Source organism: Takifugu rubripes, chromosome 1, assembly GCF_901000725.2.
Source record: "Takifugu rubripes chromosome 1, fTakRub1.2, whole genome shotgun sequence".
Lineage (NCBI taxonomy): Eukaryota > Metazoa > Chordata > Actinopteri > Tetraodontiformes > Tetraodontidae > Takifugu > Takifugu rubripes.
This window is the reverse complement of record NC_042285.1, coordinates 17,790,940-17,804,503: the sequence shown is the minus strand read 5'-3', so window position 1 is coordinate 17,804,503 and position 13,564 is coordinate 17,790,940. Positions and strand designations below refer to the sequence as shown.

General features: G+C 39.7%; 2 protein-coding genes across 9 annotated transcripts in view; both read right to left on the bottom strand.

Moving 5' to 3' along the window:
- Positions 1–275: 275 nt before the first annotated feature.
- On the bottom strand, positions 276–7,279 carry LOC105417127 (nectin-1-like). 3 transcript variants are annotated; one of them, XM_029839847.1, is made up of 8 exons: positions 5,955–7,279; positions 5,080–5,421; positions 4,470–4,769; positions 2,938–3,031; positions 1,469–1,623; positions 659–758; positions 492–573; positions 276–403 (listed from the first exon to the last, which is right to left on the bottom strand). In XM_029839847.1, the coding sequence occupies exons 1-8, from the start codon at positions 6,007–6,009 to the stop codon at positions 386–388; spliced, it is 1,146 nt and encodes a 381-aa protein (XP_029695707.1). In that variant the 5' UTR covers positions 6,010–7,279; the 3' UTR covers positions 276–385. The 3 variants fall into 3 exon arrangements, with proteins under 3 accessions (XP_029695707.1, XP_029695671.1, XP_029695751.1); XM_029839811.1 differs by having other exon boundaries at positions 5,940–7,278; XM_029839891.1 differs by lacking the exon at positions 5,955–7,279 and adding an exon at positions 5,631–5,916.
- Positions 7,280–7,460: 181 nt separating this feature from the next.
- Positions 7,461–13,564, bottom strand: part of LOC115250747 (uncharacterized) — a 6,401-nt gene continuing 297 nt past the window's right edge. Inside the window, exons 2-9 of one of the 6 annotated variants that reach the window (XR_003889363.1) lie at positions 13,060–13,564; positions 12,561–12,639; positions 9,562–9,622; positions 8,897–9,466; positions 8,481–8,810; positions 8,301–8,397; positions 7,802–7,880; positions 7,461–7,705 (exon numbers count right to left, since the gene is read on the bottom strand). The exon at positions 13,060–13,564 is cut by the window's right edge and continues 5 nt beyond it. Coding sequence is in view for 5 of the 6 variants with exons in the window: in XM_029840636.1 (XP_029696496.1) it covers positions 7,634–7,705; positions 7,802–7,880; positions 8,301–8,397; positions 8,481–8,810; positions 8,897–8,996 (678 nt within the window). In the remaining variant the exon portion in view is untranslated. Of the gene's footprint in view, positions 7,706–7,801; positions 7,881–8,300; positions 8,398–8,480; positions 8,811–8,896; positions 9,467–9,561; positions 9,623–10,066; positions 11,257–11,537; positions 12,464–12,560; positions 12,778–13,059 lie in introns of those variants that run through there. The other 5 variants (XM_029840636.1, XM_029840677.1, XM_029840769.1 and 2 more) reach the window with 5 other exon arrangements.

Below are 13,564 nucleotides of genomic sequence, written 5' to 3'. Positions count from 1 at the left end.
AAAATAAACTCAATATATTTCACATCAATTGTAAAAAATGTTGCATAGCTATATGCAATATAGAAAAAAATATACATAGAAAAACAAATATGATTTTACAAGAGGAAGCTTTAAAAATATACCCACACATATGAAGACTGGTTTCATAATGTGTCAGATCTGTGCAGATGAAAATGCCCCGAGTCAGCTGTACTCTCAAATGTGCTGGGATACAATCTTATTAAAGTATATTGTTGCAGTTTGTTGTGTTCGGCAACAAAGCTGTAAAGATCATCTTTTTTAGGTAAAGGTGAACAACATGGATATGTTAAGATCATTTAACAGTGTTGTAGGCCTGTTATCAAGAAGCTGAGGGTCCAGCCAGACTACAGCTTGTTCCTTCATCTCAAAGGGAGGCAGATTCCTAAAGACAAAGTTTCATTAATTTGAACATCAAAAATACACAAAATGGAGACAAAACAAACAGCATGAAACACACAAATAACTCATACCGCTTCTATTCCTGCTGGAACTTCTTTAGTGGTTGTGCTGGCTATTGTTTTGACTGCTTGCCAGTGCCTGAGTAATGGTATGCTTCATAGACATGTACATGTTACTTTGATTGTATCATATATACTTATATTTACTTGAGCTTGTGTAGTGTTGTTGTAAATTTTACCCGTTCAGTTTCCCAGATGTGCAGAGGAACCGGATCACACCCGCAACAACAATAATTGAAATTAAAAGGCCAAACAAGGTCCAACAAACTGTACAATGACCTGTAGATGACATGATTCAAGACATTATATTGTCAGAGTAAATGGTGACACTTTAAGCTAATACCCAGTAGAAGTGTGTTTCCGGTAGGTTCTAATTCTCCGGGCATCTGTGTGCCAGGCTCGGTGAACAGTTATGCATGAATCCATACGTGTCACAATTTCAAAAAAGGTTGTGAGGACCAGCTGATGCAGATGCTTAAAATATCATGCTGCTACAACTAATCAATCTAAAATAACTGAGTTTCAATACATTATTTAATTGAAGCTGAATTATTGAAACAGAAATCTTTTTAATCAGCAAAGATGTCTCAGACACAGAATTTAACCAAGTTTTCAAAACGCAGAACATCTGTGGCAGAAAGAGGTTTTACCAGTTAGAAACATGTCACCAGATATGCAGGATGATCACACAGATCCAAAGGTTGCTTTTTTCAGTATTGCACCCTTTAGAGACGTCACTTCCACCTCAACGTTTACAATAATTACATTCAATTCTGGGAATATTCACGTGTGTGCAGATATGGTCAACTAGATTAGCAGGAATAGTGCATGTTGTTTAAAGTTCCTGTCATGTTTCTGGGTAAAAGACTGTCTAAAGCTCTATGAGCTTCAGGGCCTGGGTGAGTTCTCCGCTGTGTTCATGTCAAACACAGAATAAATGGAAACTCCACAGTGGAAATAAAAGCTGAAGACTGTAAACCAAAGCTCACCTGCTTTATTGTGGACATACAGGCGGCCGTACTTTGAGCCATATTCGTTAGAAGCCTCACACTGGTAAAGGCCATTCAGGGATGCATCCATGGTCAAGAACTTAAGTCTTCCATCTTTAACAGTGACAGACGACTCTGGCCATGAGCCATCAATCCTGAAAACATCAAAATAAACCTCAATATTGAAACAAGAGACCAGATAAATAATGGCAACTGAGGAGTTCAATTAAAGTTACATTTTGCTTTCTCTTATACAAATAGATGTACCTATATTTGAATTTAATTTTAAATTTAATCATAAATGTTTCAGTTATCCTGTGATGGTGATTGAAGAAATGTGATCCTTTGACAGCTCTAATTTGTTAATGACATATACCATTATTATTATTATTATTATTAGTCTCACAACCTGAGACACCCGAGGATGCTGGCCTAATGCTACACCAATAAATCCCTTGTGAAATGTGGAATGAAACATACAATTGAATGGTGCTCAACACATTGCCCTCGTCCAAATGAGACAACAGAAAATGCAGAACCTTCCATTCAGGACAGGTTACATGGTCAACATTCACCCAGTCGTTGCCATACTCTGCAGGCCATTGTGGCTGGTATATTAGGTAGGATTGGATGGGATGATCCTTTATTTGACCCATACTTGGAAATTTGTAGTGTTGCAATGGCGAAGAATGCTGTGGAACCTTAATAGCTACTATGAAAATACAACAACCAGGAAATCTTGCTGCCTTTTTGGACTTTGTACTAACAAAGAAAAAATCACAGTACTTTCAACATCTCACTGTCTTTGAGCCTTTTCTTCTCAACTGACATGTAAGATAAAAACACCCTAAAGGTCTAAACTGTTTAACTTCAAATACAGTAATAAATTAAATCAGCTATGTAAATAACTTTACATTATTTGAATATTGTTTCACATGTGTGAATGTATTCTTGCACATATATTATTGCATAGCTTTAACACGTCTTAATGGACAGTTATTATCACACAGGTTTTTAATGTAATTATTGCACATCTGTTCATATACATGTTAAACTTCAACACTCCGGTTTAAATGTGCTTATTGTGGTGTTGGACAGCAGACCTCAATTCACAGAGACACAAGGTGCCTGCACCACACAGAGTCAATTTTAAGGTGGAATCTTTATGGTATGTCAATTTATTTTTGTCAATTTCTACTTTGGTCCAAAGTAAGAAACTAAAAGAGGACGAGCTGGAACTTGTCCCTACTTTCATAGTGCAGGGATTTATGATCCAGGTCATGGTCACAACGTAGTTTATATAAAGCCTCAAGAATAGGCTACGAGGGCATTTATTCATCCAAGTCCATAGTGACGGTGAGAGTGAGGCTGAACCTGATCAGCCATTATCAATACTGGCCTTTTTCATCAGACAGGAACAAGGTTTTTCTTTGAGAGAAATGAACAGATGTTGGTTGCAACCACTCTACCTGGTCCAGACAATCTCTGGCATTGGCTTGGCAGCAGTGTCACAGGAAAAAGAACCATCTGGTTGCTCATTGATATTCACTTCAGAGGGAGGAACTATAAAAACAAAATGGCTGTGTTATTGCTGTAAGTAAAAACATAGAGTTCATTTCAGAACAATGGATCACCCTTTGCATGGCTTCCCTCTGGACTGAGGCACGACATGTACCCTATTTACTAATTATGCTATATTTTCTTAATTACTATGATGTGTGAAGAACTTCTGTCTTTTTAAAAAGTGACATATAAAAAGTGTTATTATTTATTGTGAGTGTAGTAGAAAAGTCAAAGGATAAATGTGTTGATGCATTGCCAACTCTTCAGACTTCATTTATGCTGTGATTGCACTAATAATACTGTAAATCCATGTTGCCACTCAGCTGTGACATGTGTGTAGTGACGTCACATGAGCTAGGGTGTAAAACATCCCACAAATAAGGGAACATATGGGTCGTGTTATCTGCTTCATCACTCTGGTTGACAGTGACTCACTGTACAAACAAAGGTGCTGTTGAGAGCAGCCTTAACTTCTGCACCTGCCACTGCATAAAACGGTTGTTGGAGTTCGTTACTTATCTACACGTTACTTTTTTCTTTCGTGGTGTTTCAAGGACACAAAGCTGACGGATAAATGTGTTTCCTTTTTTAACTGGCGTTGCGAAACCACAGGAAACGGTTGGAGGCGTTAGAGATAAATTAACATGTATTTTACATTTATAATAAAAATAAGCCAGCCAGGACTGCAGCTCACTGTGTTCCCTAATTTGACAGGGAACAAAGTAAAAACTCAAAAGATTTCACAGACTTTAGCTTAGTTCTCTTTACAGTGTAATATACATGTGGCTCAGGACTACAAGATGGTCTCATATTCATTTTTAAACATCTGTGCTTGTGCGTGGACCAAGACATGAAGAAGTCACTTGTTTAAGCCATTAAATAATTTTTCACAAAGGCACCCAGAAGGTTCTCTAGAAGAACATGCTGGTCCACTTAATAGGTTCAAGGAAAAGAAAAACAAAGGGATGCATTAGTAAATACATGGTCATTTGCACAAAGTTTTAATGTCTCTGAAGCACAACAAGCTTGAAGTACCGTCTCAAGGCTGACCTGTGCTCGTTGGGCTTTAAGGCTCTTGTGCATGTATTTATCCAAATATGATGTTTGGTCTATTTCTGAAACAACAGAGTGAATCTGCCATATTTTTGAATATTGATTAACCATAATCCACAGATACAATGACATTAATCTCCTCCAAAATGTAAATATTTGACAGCCCACTGTAAATCTAGTTAAAAGAAAAATTAAGACATTTTAAAAAGGAGAGAGGTCTATTTGTAGTGATTTGAAGATTTATTTTACCACAACTGGAAGCTTCTCTGCATCTAACACAATAAACAGAACATGTTCAGTTCTTTTACTACACTGTTCCTATCGTCACAATGTGAGGTAACAGTGTGAGTGAGAAATTGGTGTTTAGAGGAATATTAATACTCACAGTAAATCTGTATGGTGAAGGGCAGAGTTTGGTCTTTAGTGGCTTTACTGGTGACGACACACTGGACCAACTGTTGATCGAGTTCTCTGGATGGGACTCCAACAAGCGAGCTAACAGTAGTTACTGTTCCATTCTGGTGCTCAATAGCATTGCTAAAAGTTGTGAGATTCCCTGGTAAATTACCAAAGAGCCAAGACACAGTTGCAGGTGGTTTGGAACCAGCAGCTGTGCAGGTAGCGAGGGAAACCTCCTTATCACCCAAAACAGGATGATTGTCAACTAGGCTTGAAACCGGAGGCACTAGAAGGATTACAGTTCACACCAATGTCAAACAAGTCACTTCAGAGACTGACTTTCACTCTCTGGCTCCTTTCACACATGCACTCTATTCCTGAAGTCGTGCACCAGATGATCGTTTACTACATTGTATTCTGGTTCATGCACCCACCATTATGATCACTGAGAGGGGACTCTTGAATTGACATTGAATTGTAGCTAGTTGGTTCAGTTTCAGAATTTTCTGGTGGAGCTGATGTTGAAGCAAACACAGCTCTAAACATTCTCTGGAGTGCACATGTGAGAGAGGCTTCAGACACACAAATATACATACCAACAACATTTAGAAATATCGTTTTCTGCTGAGTTGCACCGGGGAACAAAGAGAAGGCACAAGTGTAGATTCCTTCATCCATCAGTGTGATGCCGGACAGCTCCAAAGATCCATTTTTATCATCAAAGTTTCCAATGAATTTGACTCGGTCACCACCTCCATTTATAACTTTTAGTCCAGATTTTGGCATAATGGTAACGAATTCTGAATCCTGAGGTTGACCTCTAGTGCGCCTCTCCCATGATATCTGAGACACATTGTAATTGGTGTCGATGACATTGCACAATAAGACACCTGTTTCTCCTTGAATGACCGATACGTCCCTTCCAACCACAGACGGGGCTGAAAGATAGAGATAAAAGTCTCATTCAAATCTGATTTAATCAGCAACACACAGGCTGAAATGGAAAATGTCCAAAATAAAGAAATTCACAGACTAACTGGGAAAAGAATGCAACAGATACATATGTTTGTTTGCGAGGTGGGTGGGTGTGGGTTCACATGTCAGTGGTCTGGCAGGTGGTTTGGAAGAAGGAAGGTAATAAATTCACCTGGAATAATGAAATAAATATAACTGTCTCTTGTTTCTGCATTCGAGTTGATGGAGCAGTGCTCTCCCACTCAGCAATGACGAAGAAGCGTTTGGAGTCACAATAATCTCCTCTTAACCGCTTTTCCCCTTTCGGGATAACGGGGAGGGTGCACATATATCGCCAGCTCGCCATGTGACCCGCTACCCGCGATGAGAACAAATTATATCTCCATCATCACAAAACAATAACCCCTAAACTCTACCAAAATACATCGTAGGCCTACATTCATGGCTTCTACAGTCACAATAGCAAATAACAAGCTGATACCTCCGACAGTCGTACCCAGGATAATCAGGAAGCCCACCGCAAATATGATGATGTTGCGGTAAAAACACATAATCAACCGACCATGGAGGAAACTTCTCTTGGTTTGTGCTTCTTTGTATCAGTACAGGGGAGGACACGCCTTCTTCAGGGTGACGTCACTTCCCATGATCGCAGACAGAGAGGTTCACGTGCTCCTCGATACGCAGTGAAATAACAACAATAACAACAACAATAATAATAACAACGTGTTTTCAGATATTACTATGTGACATTATTTTGTCACTCTTTTTTATGAATTACCTCACTACATGTGGATATAAGAAAATGAATGGATGTAAGAAGCACAATCCTATTTAAAAATATAATCCAATAATTGCTGTGTAATTATGAGAGGACAAAAGTGACAATAGACATCAAATACTATCCAACTTCCAAAGAATAGTTTAGTTTTCACAAATATTAACAGTTTTAATTGATATTTTTGTTGTCAGACAAGCTCTCACAGAACCAAACAGGACTACTGGGCCACGCTGCCTTTTCCTCAAACACCCAATCAAACTCCCTCATATCCTTGCCACTCTGTCACCTTTAAAGCCAAAACTCCTCTTTTTTGTTCTCTCTTTCTCCCAACTGATTTGTAGAACTCCCTTAGTAGGCTGACCTCTTAAATTAATCCAGTAATCAGCTGGTCGTTGCTTCCTCCTCAGCCACAGTGGCATTTCTCCTGCCTCCACCTGGAGCGTGAACACAGGTGAAGTGTTGGCAGGCACATTCCAAGTGTTCGTGCCTGGATCATATCCATCTATCCAGTTAGTACTGACTGGTGTTCCATAAACTGTGCTCCCATAGTTTATTCAAGACCTCATCAAACTATGTCATGGATATAAAATCAGTGAAAAGAAATCTCACCACTTTTTTACATGTATTTACCACCTGACTGATCTCTCCAGCTCAGCCTCTGATCAAAGTAAATACCAAGGAAATGGAAACTCTCAAGCCTTTCTAACACATTCCCATCCATCTTTAAATTGCACTCTCCAATCATCTTCTTGTAAAGAACATCACTTTTGTCTTTTCAGATGAAAACATAAAACGTAATTTATTCCCCATCTTTCAATAATAGCCACATAACACCGGAGAATTTGTGAATATATTGTTGATCATTTATGACAATAAGTAGGGCATTTCCTGCTCCTCAGCAGTGTACCATTTTCGCCTTAATAACTCTGCTCTGACCCTCACTGAGAGTTCTCATTTTAAAAGAACCCAATAAAACATGAATAATGGCTCCATTGATCAGAGTCGTTGGGAATGTGGCCTTCAAACTGGGTGAGTGGCTCCAGCACCAGGAACATCTGAGATCTCTGTCCAGAAGAGAGCAGCAATAGGAACAGCTAAGATACGGTGCAGCAGCCTCAAGTTCCCAGGCCTCTGGTAGAGGACGAGAGGAGGAAGAGAGCACCCCAGAGAAAATGGAGGATTGGGGGATTTTCTCTACTGTACATAAAGATGGAGACAACATCAAAGCAAAAGTGTGATTTATGAGTGATGCAGTTTAGTCATACAAACACCTGAAAATCAACTGTTGAATCACAGTCACAAATCACCATTTTTAAAAAGCATAACTAAAAATAATTGAATTCAAAACATGCAAATTCATGAAGTTTATAAAGAAGAATCTTCTGTTGGCCTCTTCAGGGGCAGGTGCCTTCTGCTTTGGACAACAGCCTGTATTTGACGTGACTTTGGTGCTGTGGAGGAACCATCTAGACACACATTGGAAATAAACTTAGGACTCCAAAGAAAGAAACAATAAATATTTTACAATTTTGTGACAATTATATTATAAAAGTTCTTCTGACCTCTCTCACGGGTGCACGAGACTGGACATAATTTAGGGTCTGGCTACTGAAGAAGTCCTGCTCTGTGGTTTTGGTCCATCTTTGAATATGACAATGATGATTATTATGAAGATCAGATTATTTTAACAATAAGATGATGCATGACTTTCCAGACTTCACATAGAGGTTTTAACTGCTATTAATATATATTTAGTGATTTCAGACGACATAGAGATGAAACCATTAAAAGAAGAATAAGCTGAGCAGGGTTGTGTGCGGTCCAGCTCAGTGGTGAAAGTTCTGATTTAAAGGAGAGGCCAAACAACCTCTATAAATACAGAGGAGAGCCCAGACTTCAGGACAGGACTCGGCTCTTTTCTTGCAATGAAGCCAAAATCAGTCGTCTGACCCAACTGAATCTGCCCTCATGCACCAACGCTGCTGCTACACCGTCTTCATTCATCATCACCTCCAGCAAGACTGACACACAGGAGAGCTGAAAGCTGTCATAGGGACTCACCTCCAGAGGCAGACAGTCAGAGCGAGGACACACACCAGTAATGCAGGAACACACACGAGGAGATATAGAAAATTCCCCACTGGGTTAGAACTGCCTTCTGCACAAAACCATGTGTGAAAGGATTAAAACATCAGTGAGAGCTTTAAACAGATGAGTAGCTCTGTCTTCATCTCTGCCTACCTTCACCTTCAGGTCCCTCAGACACAAGTAAATTCCACACAATCGTCCTCCTACCAGTGAGACCTATTACAGTGCAACGGTAGTATCCTGCATCACCAGGCTGAGCATTCAGAAGCTTTAATGTTGACTGGGAATTAGTGTCAATGTTCATTTGTAATCGATCATGAGGCAAATCTGAGAATTTCCTTTTTGTCGAATGTTGATAAGCAAAGATCATTTTGTCTTTATACCAGTTGATTTGTGATATATTTTCCATAGTTACGTTGCAGTTGAGGGTGACAGTTTCTCCTCTCACCACTGTTAAATTTCTGTGGTCAGTTGGAATCACCCCTAAGAGTGAAGGAAACAACCAGTCAGTCAACCTGAAATTAAATGCAGATGAGCACAGACAGCACAGACAATCATCTCTACTGCACCTGCAAAGACTTTCCACATGAACAGCTGCAGAATGAAGAGCAGAGCTGCCTGGTTCAGATGAAACATGCTGTTCCTCAGAGAGACAAAGTCAGAATGCATCTCTCACTCAGCCTTTGAAGGACTCTACACTCTTTAAGTAAAGGAAGTGATATTTTAACTTATGACTCACAAGTCACGTCACGGTAAAAGTTTCCAGAGCACTTGTGGTCAATGTTTAACATGTTGCTGACAAGAGGGAAACAATATTTTATAAATAATGAATAAAAGTTGTTTATTTCTGTTCCACAACAAGGGAGTCAGGGCTGATGGGCGGTGGAAGGGAGAACAGAACTGAAGCAGGAGGCCAGGAGTGACTGGTGTGAATTTCAATCAAAATACAGAAAAGCATAAATATTTAAGACAGACAAGGAAAAACCACCGTTGTACTTGTAACTAGTATTTAACACCTCAAAGGGCCGTTCTGTTCTGAAGGCCTATAGACCGTAGATTGAATTGAGCCTCTCCACGTAGCGACTCCTCTTCCTGTTCTCTGGCCAACTGGTTGTTTTCATCTGTGGTTCTGTGGTCACCTGCAGAGACAAGAGACGTGACACTAAATGTACGTGTTTCCTGAGAGACAGAAGTAAAGCACTAAAGCTTCTAAAATATATGAATAACCACTGACCTCCCCTCCTGAACCAGGTTCAAACTGATCCTCTACTGGATTCTTTGACAACACGCGTTTTCTGAAGAGACAGAAAGTGACAATTCCATCTATTAGTGATACACTTAACTGCTGAATAGACAGTTGCAGAGTTTCCAGCTGATTCTACACTCACTTTTCACACATATGGACTCAAATGCAACCATTTAATCAGCAAATCAAATCACAGGAAATAAGAGTAGAAAGTATTTCTCCCTCATATTTTCCTTTATATCATTTTTTGCATGATGAATGAGCATCATAAAAACAAACTAGAAGAATTAATGTTGACCATCTAAACAGATGCAATGTTTGCGGTTAAACAAATACTCAATTTAACCGAGTATTTATGCACCTTTGGTTGCAATACTGAGTTTGTGTTGATGCTTCCGGATCAGGTTTGCACGTCTACACATGATTATTTTACTCCACCATGATAAAACTGTCGGCTTTTTTACAGACAAGTTCTCTTTTCAAACACATTAACCTTGTTTCATCCAGTCTGATCTGGTCAGTGGTTTTGAGTGCGACCACCTACAGAGACAAGAAATGACACCAAAGGTACAGACAACTACACACCGCCGGAGTCACCAGAAAGAAAAGTGAAACAATCAAAAGTCTCTGATGACATAAGTGAATGAAGTTAAATTCATGCTAAAACCTTGCAAATAATGTGAAGTGTTTTGCACGTTTAAAATTGGATTTTTAAATATATAACACTTCACAGAACACATTTGTAAAACAGCAAGATTTCATGAACCAGCTCCAAAAGCTGTATTTTTACAGATAAAAACTACAGCCAGTTTATCAAAGTATACGTGGATGCATCCAAATCCAGTGAATCACTGAATATTTAGCGGTGTACACAGGTGAGCCAGTGGACTCTAGATGGTATTGGATAAGAGAAATCAGACCAAGTAATGTCCTCGTGGAGTCAGAGTCTGGTCGTGCATTGGTCAGCATTAAACACAACCAGTCAGAATCTAGACAAGATATAATATTGGAGATATCACATAAGCTACAAGGAACAAAGAGAGCAGAAGTAGAGGCTAAAATCATTTAGGTCCCAGCACACAGAGGAATTACAGGCAATGAAACGTCGAGTAGGTTAGGCAAGAGTGCAACAAGAAAAGAACAACTATCAAAATCTGTCACATATAGTAAAGATGAGATTAAACATATAGTCAGAGATGAACAAGAAGTAGCAGAAGCATTGGGATGAAGAGTCCCAGCTCAGCCCCCGTAGAGAGCAGGAAGAACGTATCCAGGAAGAGGGTTACTGGGGACTCCCAGCTGGGTTAGGGTTAGGGTTAGGGTTAGATCATTACATTCAGGTTTGAGTCAGGCTTCCATCTTGATACTCGTGGAATAATAACAGGTTCCACACTCAGACTTAGACTTACAAGCTTCCTCTTTGAAAAAGTTTAATGTCACTAATTCTGTAGTTGCAGTTACTATCCTAGACAGACAAATGATCATACTTAGGGGGTCGTCTAATTATCAGGTTAAAATCTAGGTTATGCTGCTATAGGCCGAGGCTGCCGGGGTCCAAAACATGATTAAAGATTTATATCATCCAAAAATATAATCCAATAATTGCTGTGTAATTCTGAGAGGACAAAAGTGACAATAGACATCAAATACTATCCAACTTCCAAAGAATAGTTTGATTTTCACAAAAATTAACAGTTTTAATTGATATTTCTGTTGTCAGACAAGCTCTCACAGAACCAAACAGGACTACTGGGCCCCGCTGCCTTTTCCTCAAACACCCAATCAAACTCCCTCATATCAGTAATCAGCTGGTCGTTGCTTCCTCCTCAGCCACAGTGGCATTTCTCCTGCCTCCACCTGGAGCGTGAACACAGGTGAAGTGTTGGCAGGCACATTCCAAGTGTTCGTGCCTGGATCATATCCATCTATCCAGTTAGTACTGACTGGTGTTCCATAAACTGTGCTCCCATAGTTTATTCAAGACCTCATCAAACTATGTCATGGATATAAAATCAGTGAAAAGAAATCTCACCACTTTTTTTACATGTATTTACCACCTGACTGATCCCTCCAGCTCAGCCTCTGATCAAAGTAAATACCAAGGAAATGGAAACTCTCAAGCCTTTCTAACACATTCCCATCCATCTTTAAATTGCACTCTCCAATCATCTTCTTGTAAAGAACATCACTTTTGTCTTTTCAGATGAAAACATAAAACTTCATTTATTCCCCATCTTTCAATAATAGCCACATAACATCTGAGTATTTGTGAATATATTGTTTATCATTTATGACAATAAGTAGGGCATTTCCTGCTCCTCAGCAGTGTACCATTTTCGCCTTAATAACTCTGCTCTTACCCTCACTGAGAGTTCTCATTTAAAAAGAACCCAATAAAACATGAATAATGGCTCTATTGATCAGAGTCGTTGGGAATGTGGCCTTCAAACTGGGTGAGTGGCTCCAGCACCAGGAACATCTGAGATCTCTGTCCAGAAGAGAGCAGCACTGGGAACAGCTAAGATACGGTGCAGCAGCCTCAAGTTCCCAGGCCTCTGGTAGAGGATGAGAGGAGGAAGAGAGCACCCCAGAGAAAATGGAGGATTGGGGGATTTTCTCTACTGTACATAAAGATGGAGACAACATCAAAGCAAAAGTGTGATTTATGAGTGATGCAGTTTAGTCATACAAACACCTGAAAATCAACTGTTGAATCACAGTCACAAATCACCATTTTTAAAAAGCATAACTAAAAATCATTGAATTCAAAACCTGCCAATTCATGAAGTTTATAAAGAAGAATCTTCTGTTGGCCTCTTCAGGAGCAGGTGCCTTCTGCTTTGGACAACAGCCTGTATTTGATGTGACTTTGGTGCTGTGGAGGAACCATCTAGACACACATTGGAAATAAACTTAGGACTCCAAAGAAAGAAACAATTAAATATTTTATAATTTTGTGACAATTATATGATAAAAGTTCTTCTGACCTCTCTCACAGGTGCACGAGACTGGACATAATTTAGGGTCTGGCTACTGAAGAAGTCCTGCTCTGTGGTTTTGGTCCATCTTTGAATATGACAATGATGATTATTATGAGGATCAGATTATTTTAATAATAAGATGATGCATGACTTTCCAGACTTCACATAGAGGTTTTAACTGCTATTAATATATATTTAGTGATTTTAGACGACATAGAGATGAAACCGTTAAAAGAACAATAAGCTGAGCAGGGTTGTGTGCGGTCCAGCTCAGTGGTGAAAGTTCTGATTTAAAGGAGAGGCCAAACAACCTCTATAAATACAGAGGAGAGCCCAGACTTCAGGACAGGACTCGGCTCTTTTCTTGCAATGAAGCCAAAATCAGTCGTCTGACCCAACTGAATCTGCCCTCATGCACCAACGCTGCTGCTACACCGTCTTCATTCATCATCACCTCCAGCAAGACTGACACACAGGAGAGCTGAAAGCTGTCATATGGACTCACCTCCAGAGGCAGACAGCCAGAGCGAGGACACACACCAGTAATGCAGGAACACACACGAGGAGATATAGAAAATTCCCCACTGGGTTAGAACTGCCTTCTGCACAAAACCATGTGTGAAAGGATTAAAACATCAGTGAGAGCTTTAAACAGATGAGTAGCTCTGTCTTCATCTCTGCCTACCTTCACCTTCAGGTCCCTCAGACACAAGTAAATTCCACACAATCGTCCTCCTACCAGTGAGACCTGATGCAATGCAACGGTAGTATCCTGCATCATCAGGCTGAGCATTCAGAAGCTTTAATGTTGACTGGGAATTAGTGTCAATGTTCATTTGTAATCGATCAGGAGGCAAATCTGAGAATTTACTTTTTGTTGAATGTTGATAATTAAAGATTAATTTGTCTTTATGCCACTCGGTTTGTGATATATTTTCCATAGTTACGTTGCAGTTGAGGGTGACAGTTTCTCCTCTCACCACTGTTAAATTTCTCTGGTCAGGTGGAAT

Coding starts and splice junctions, on each gene's coding strand:
- LOC105417127 (XM_029839811.1), bottom strand. CDS start 6,009: ATGTGTTTTTACCGCAACATCATCATATTTGCGGTGGGCTTCCTGATT. Junction 3,032..4,469: donor CTTCACCATACAGATTTACT/GTGAGTATTAAT, acceptor TTGTTTTTATAG/TTCCTCCCTCTGAAGTGAAT. Junction 574..658: donor ACATCTGGGAAACTGAACGG/GTAAAATTTACA, acceptor ATGTCTATGAAG/CATACCATTACTCAGGCACT.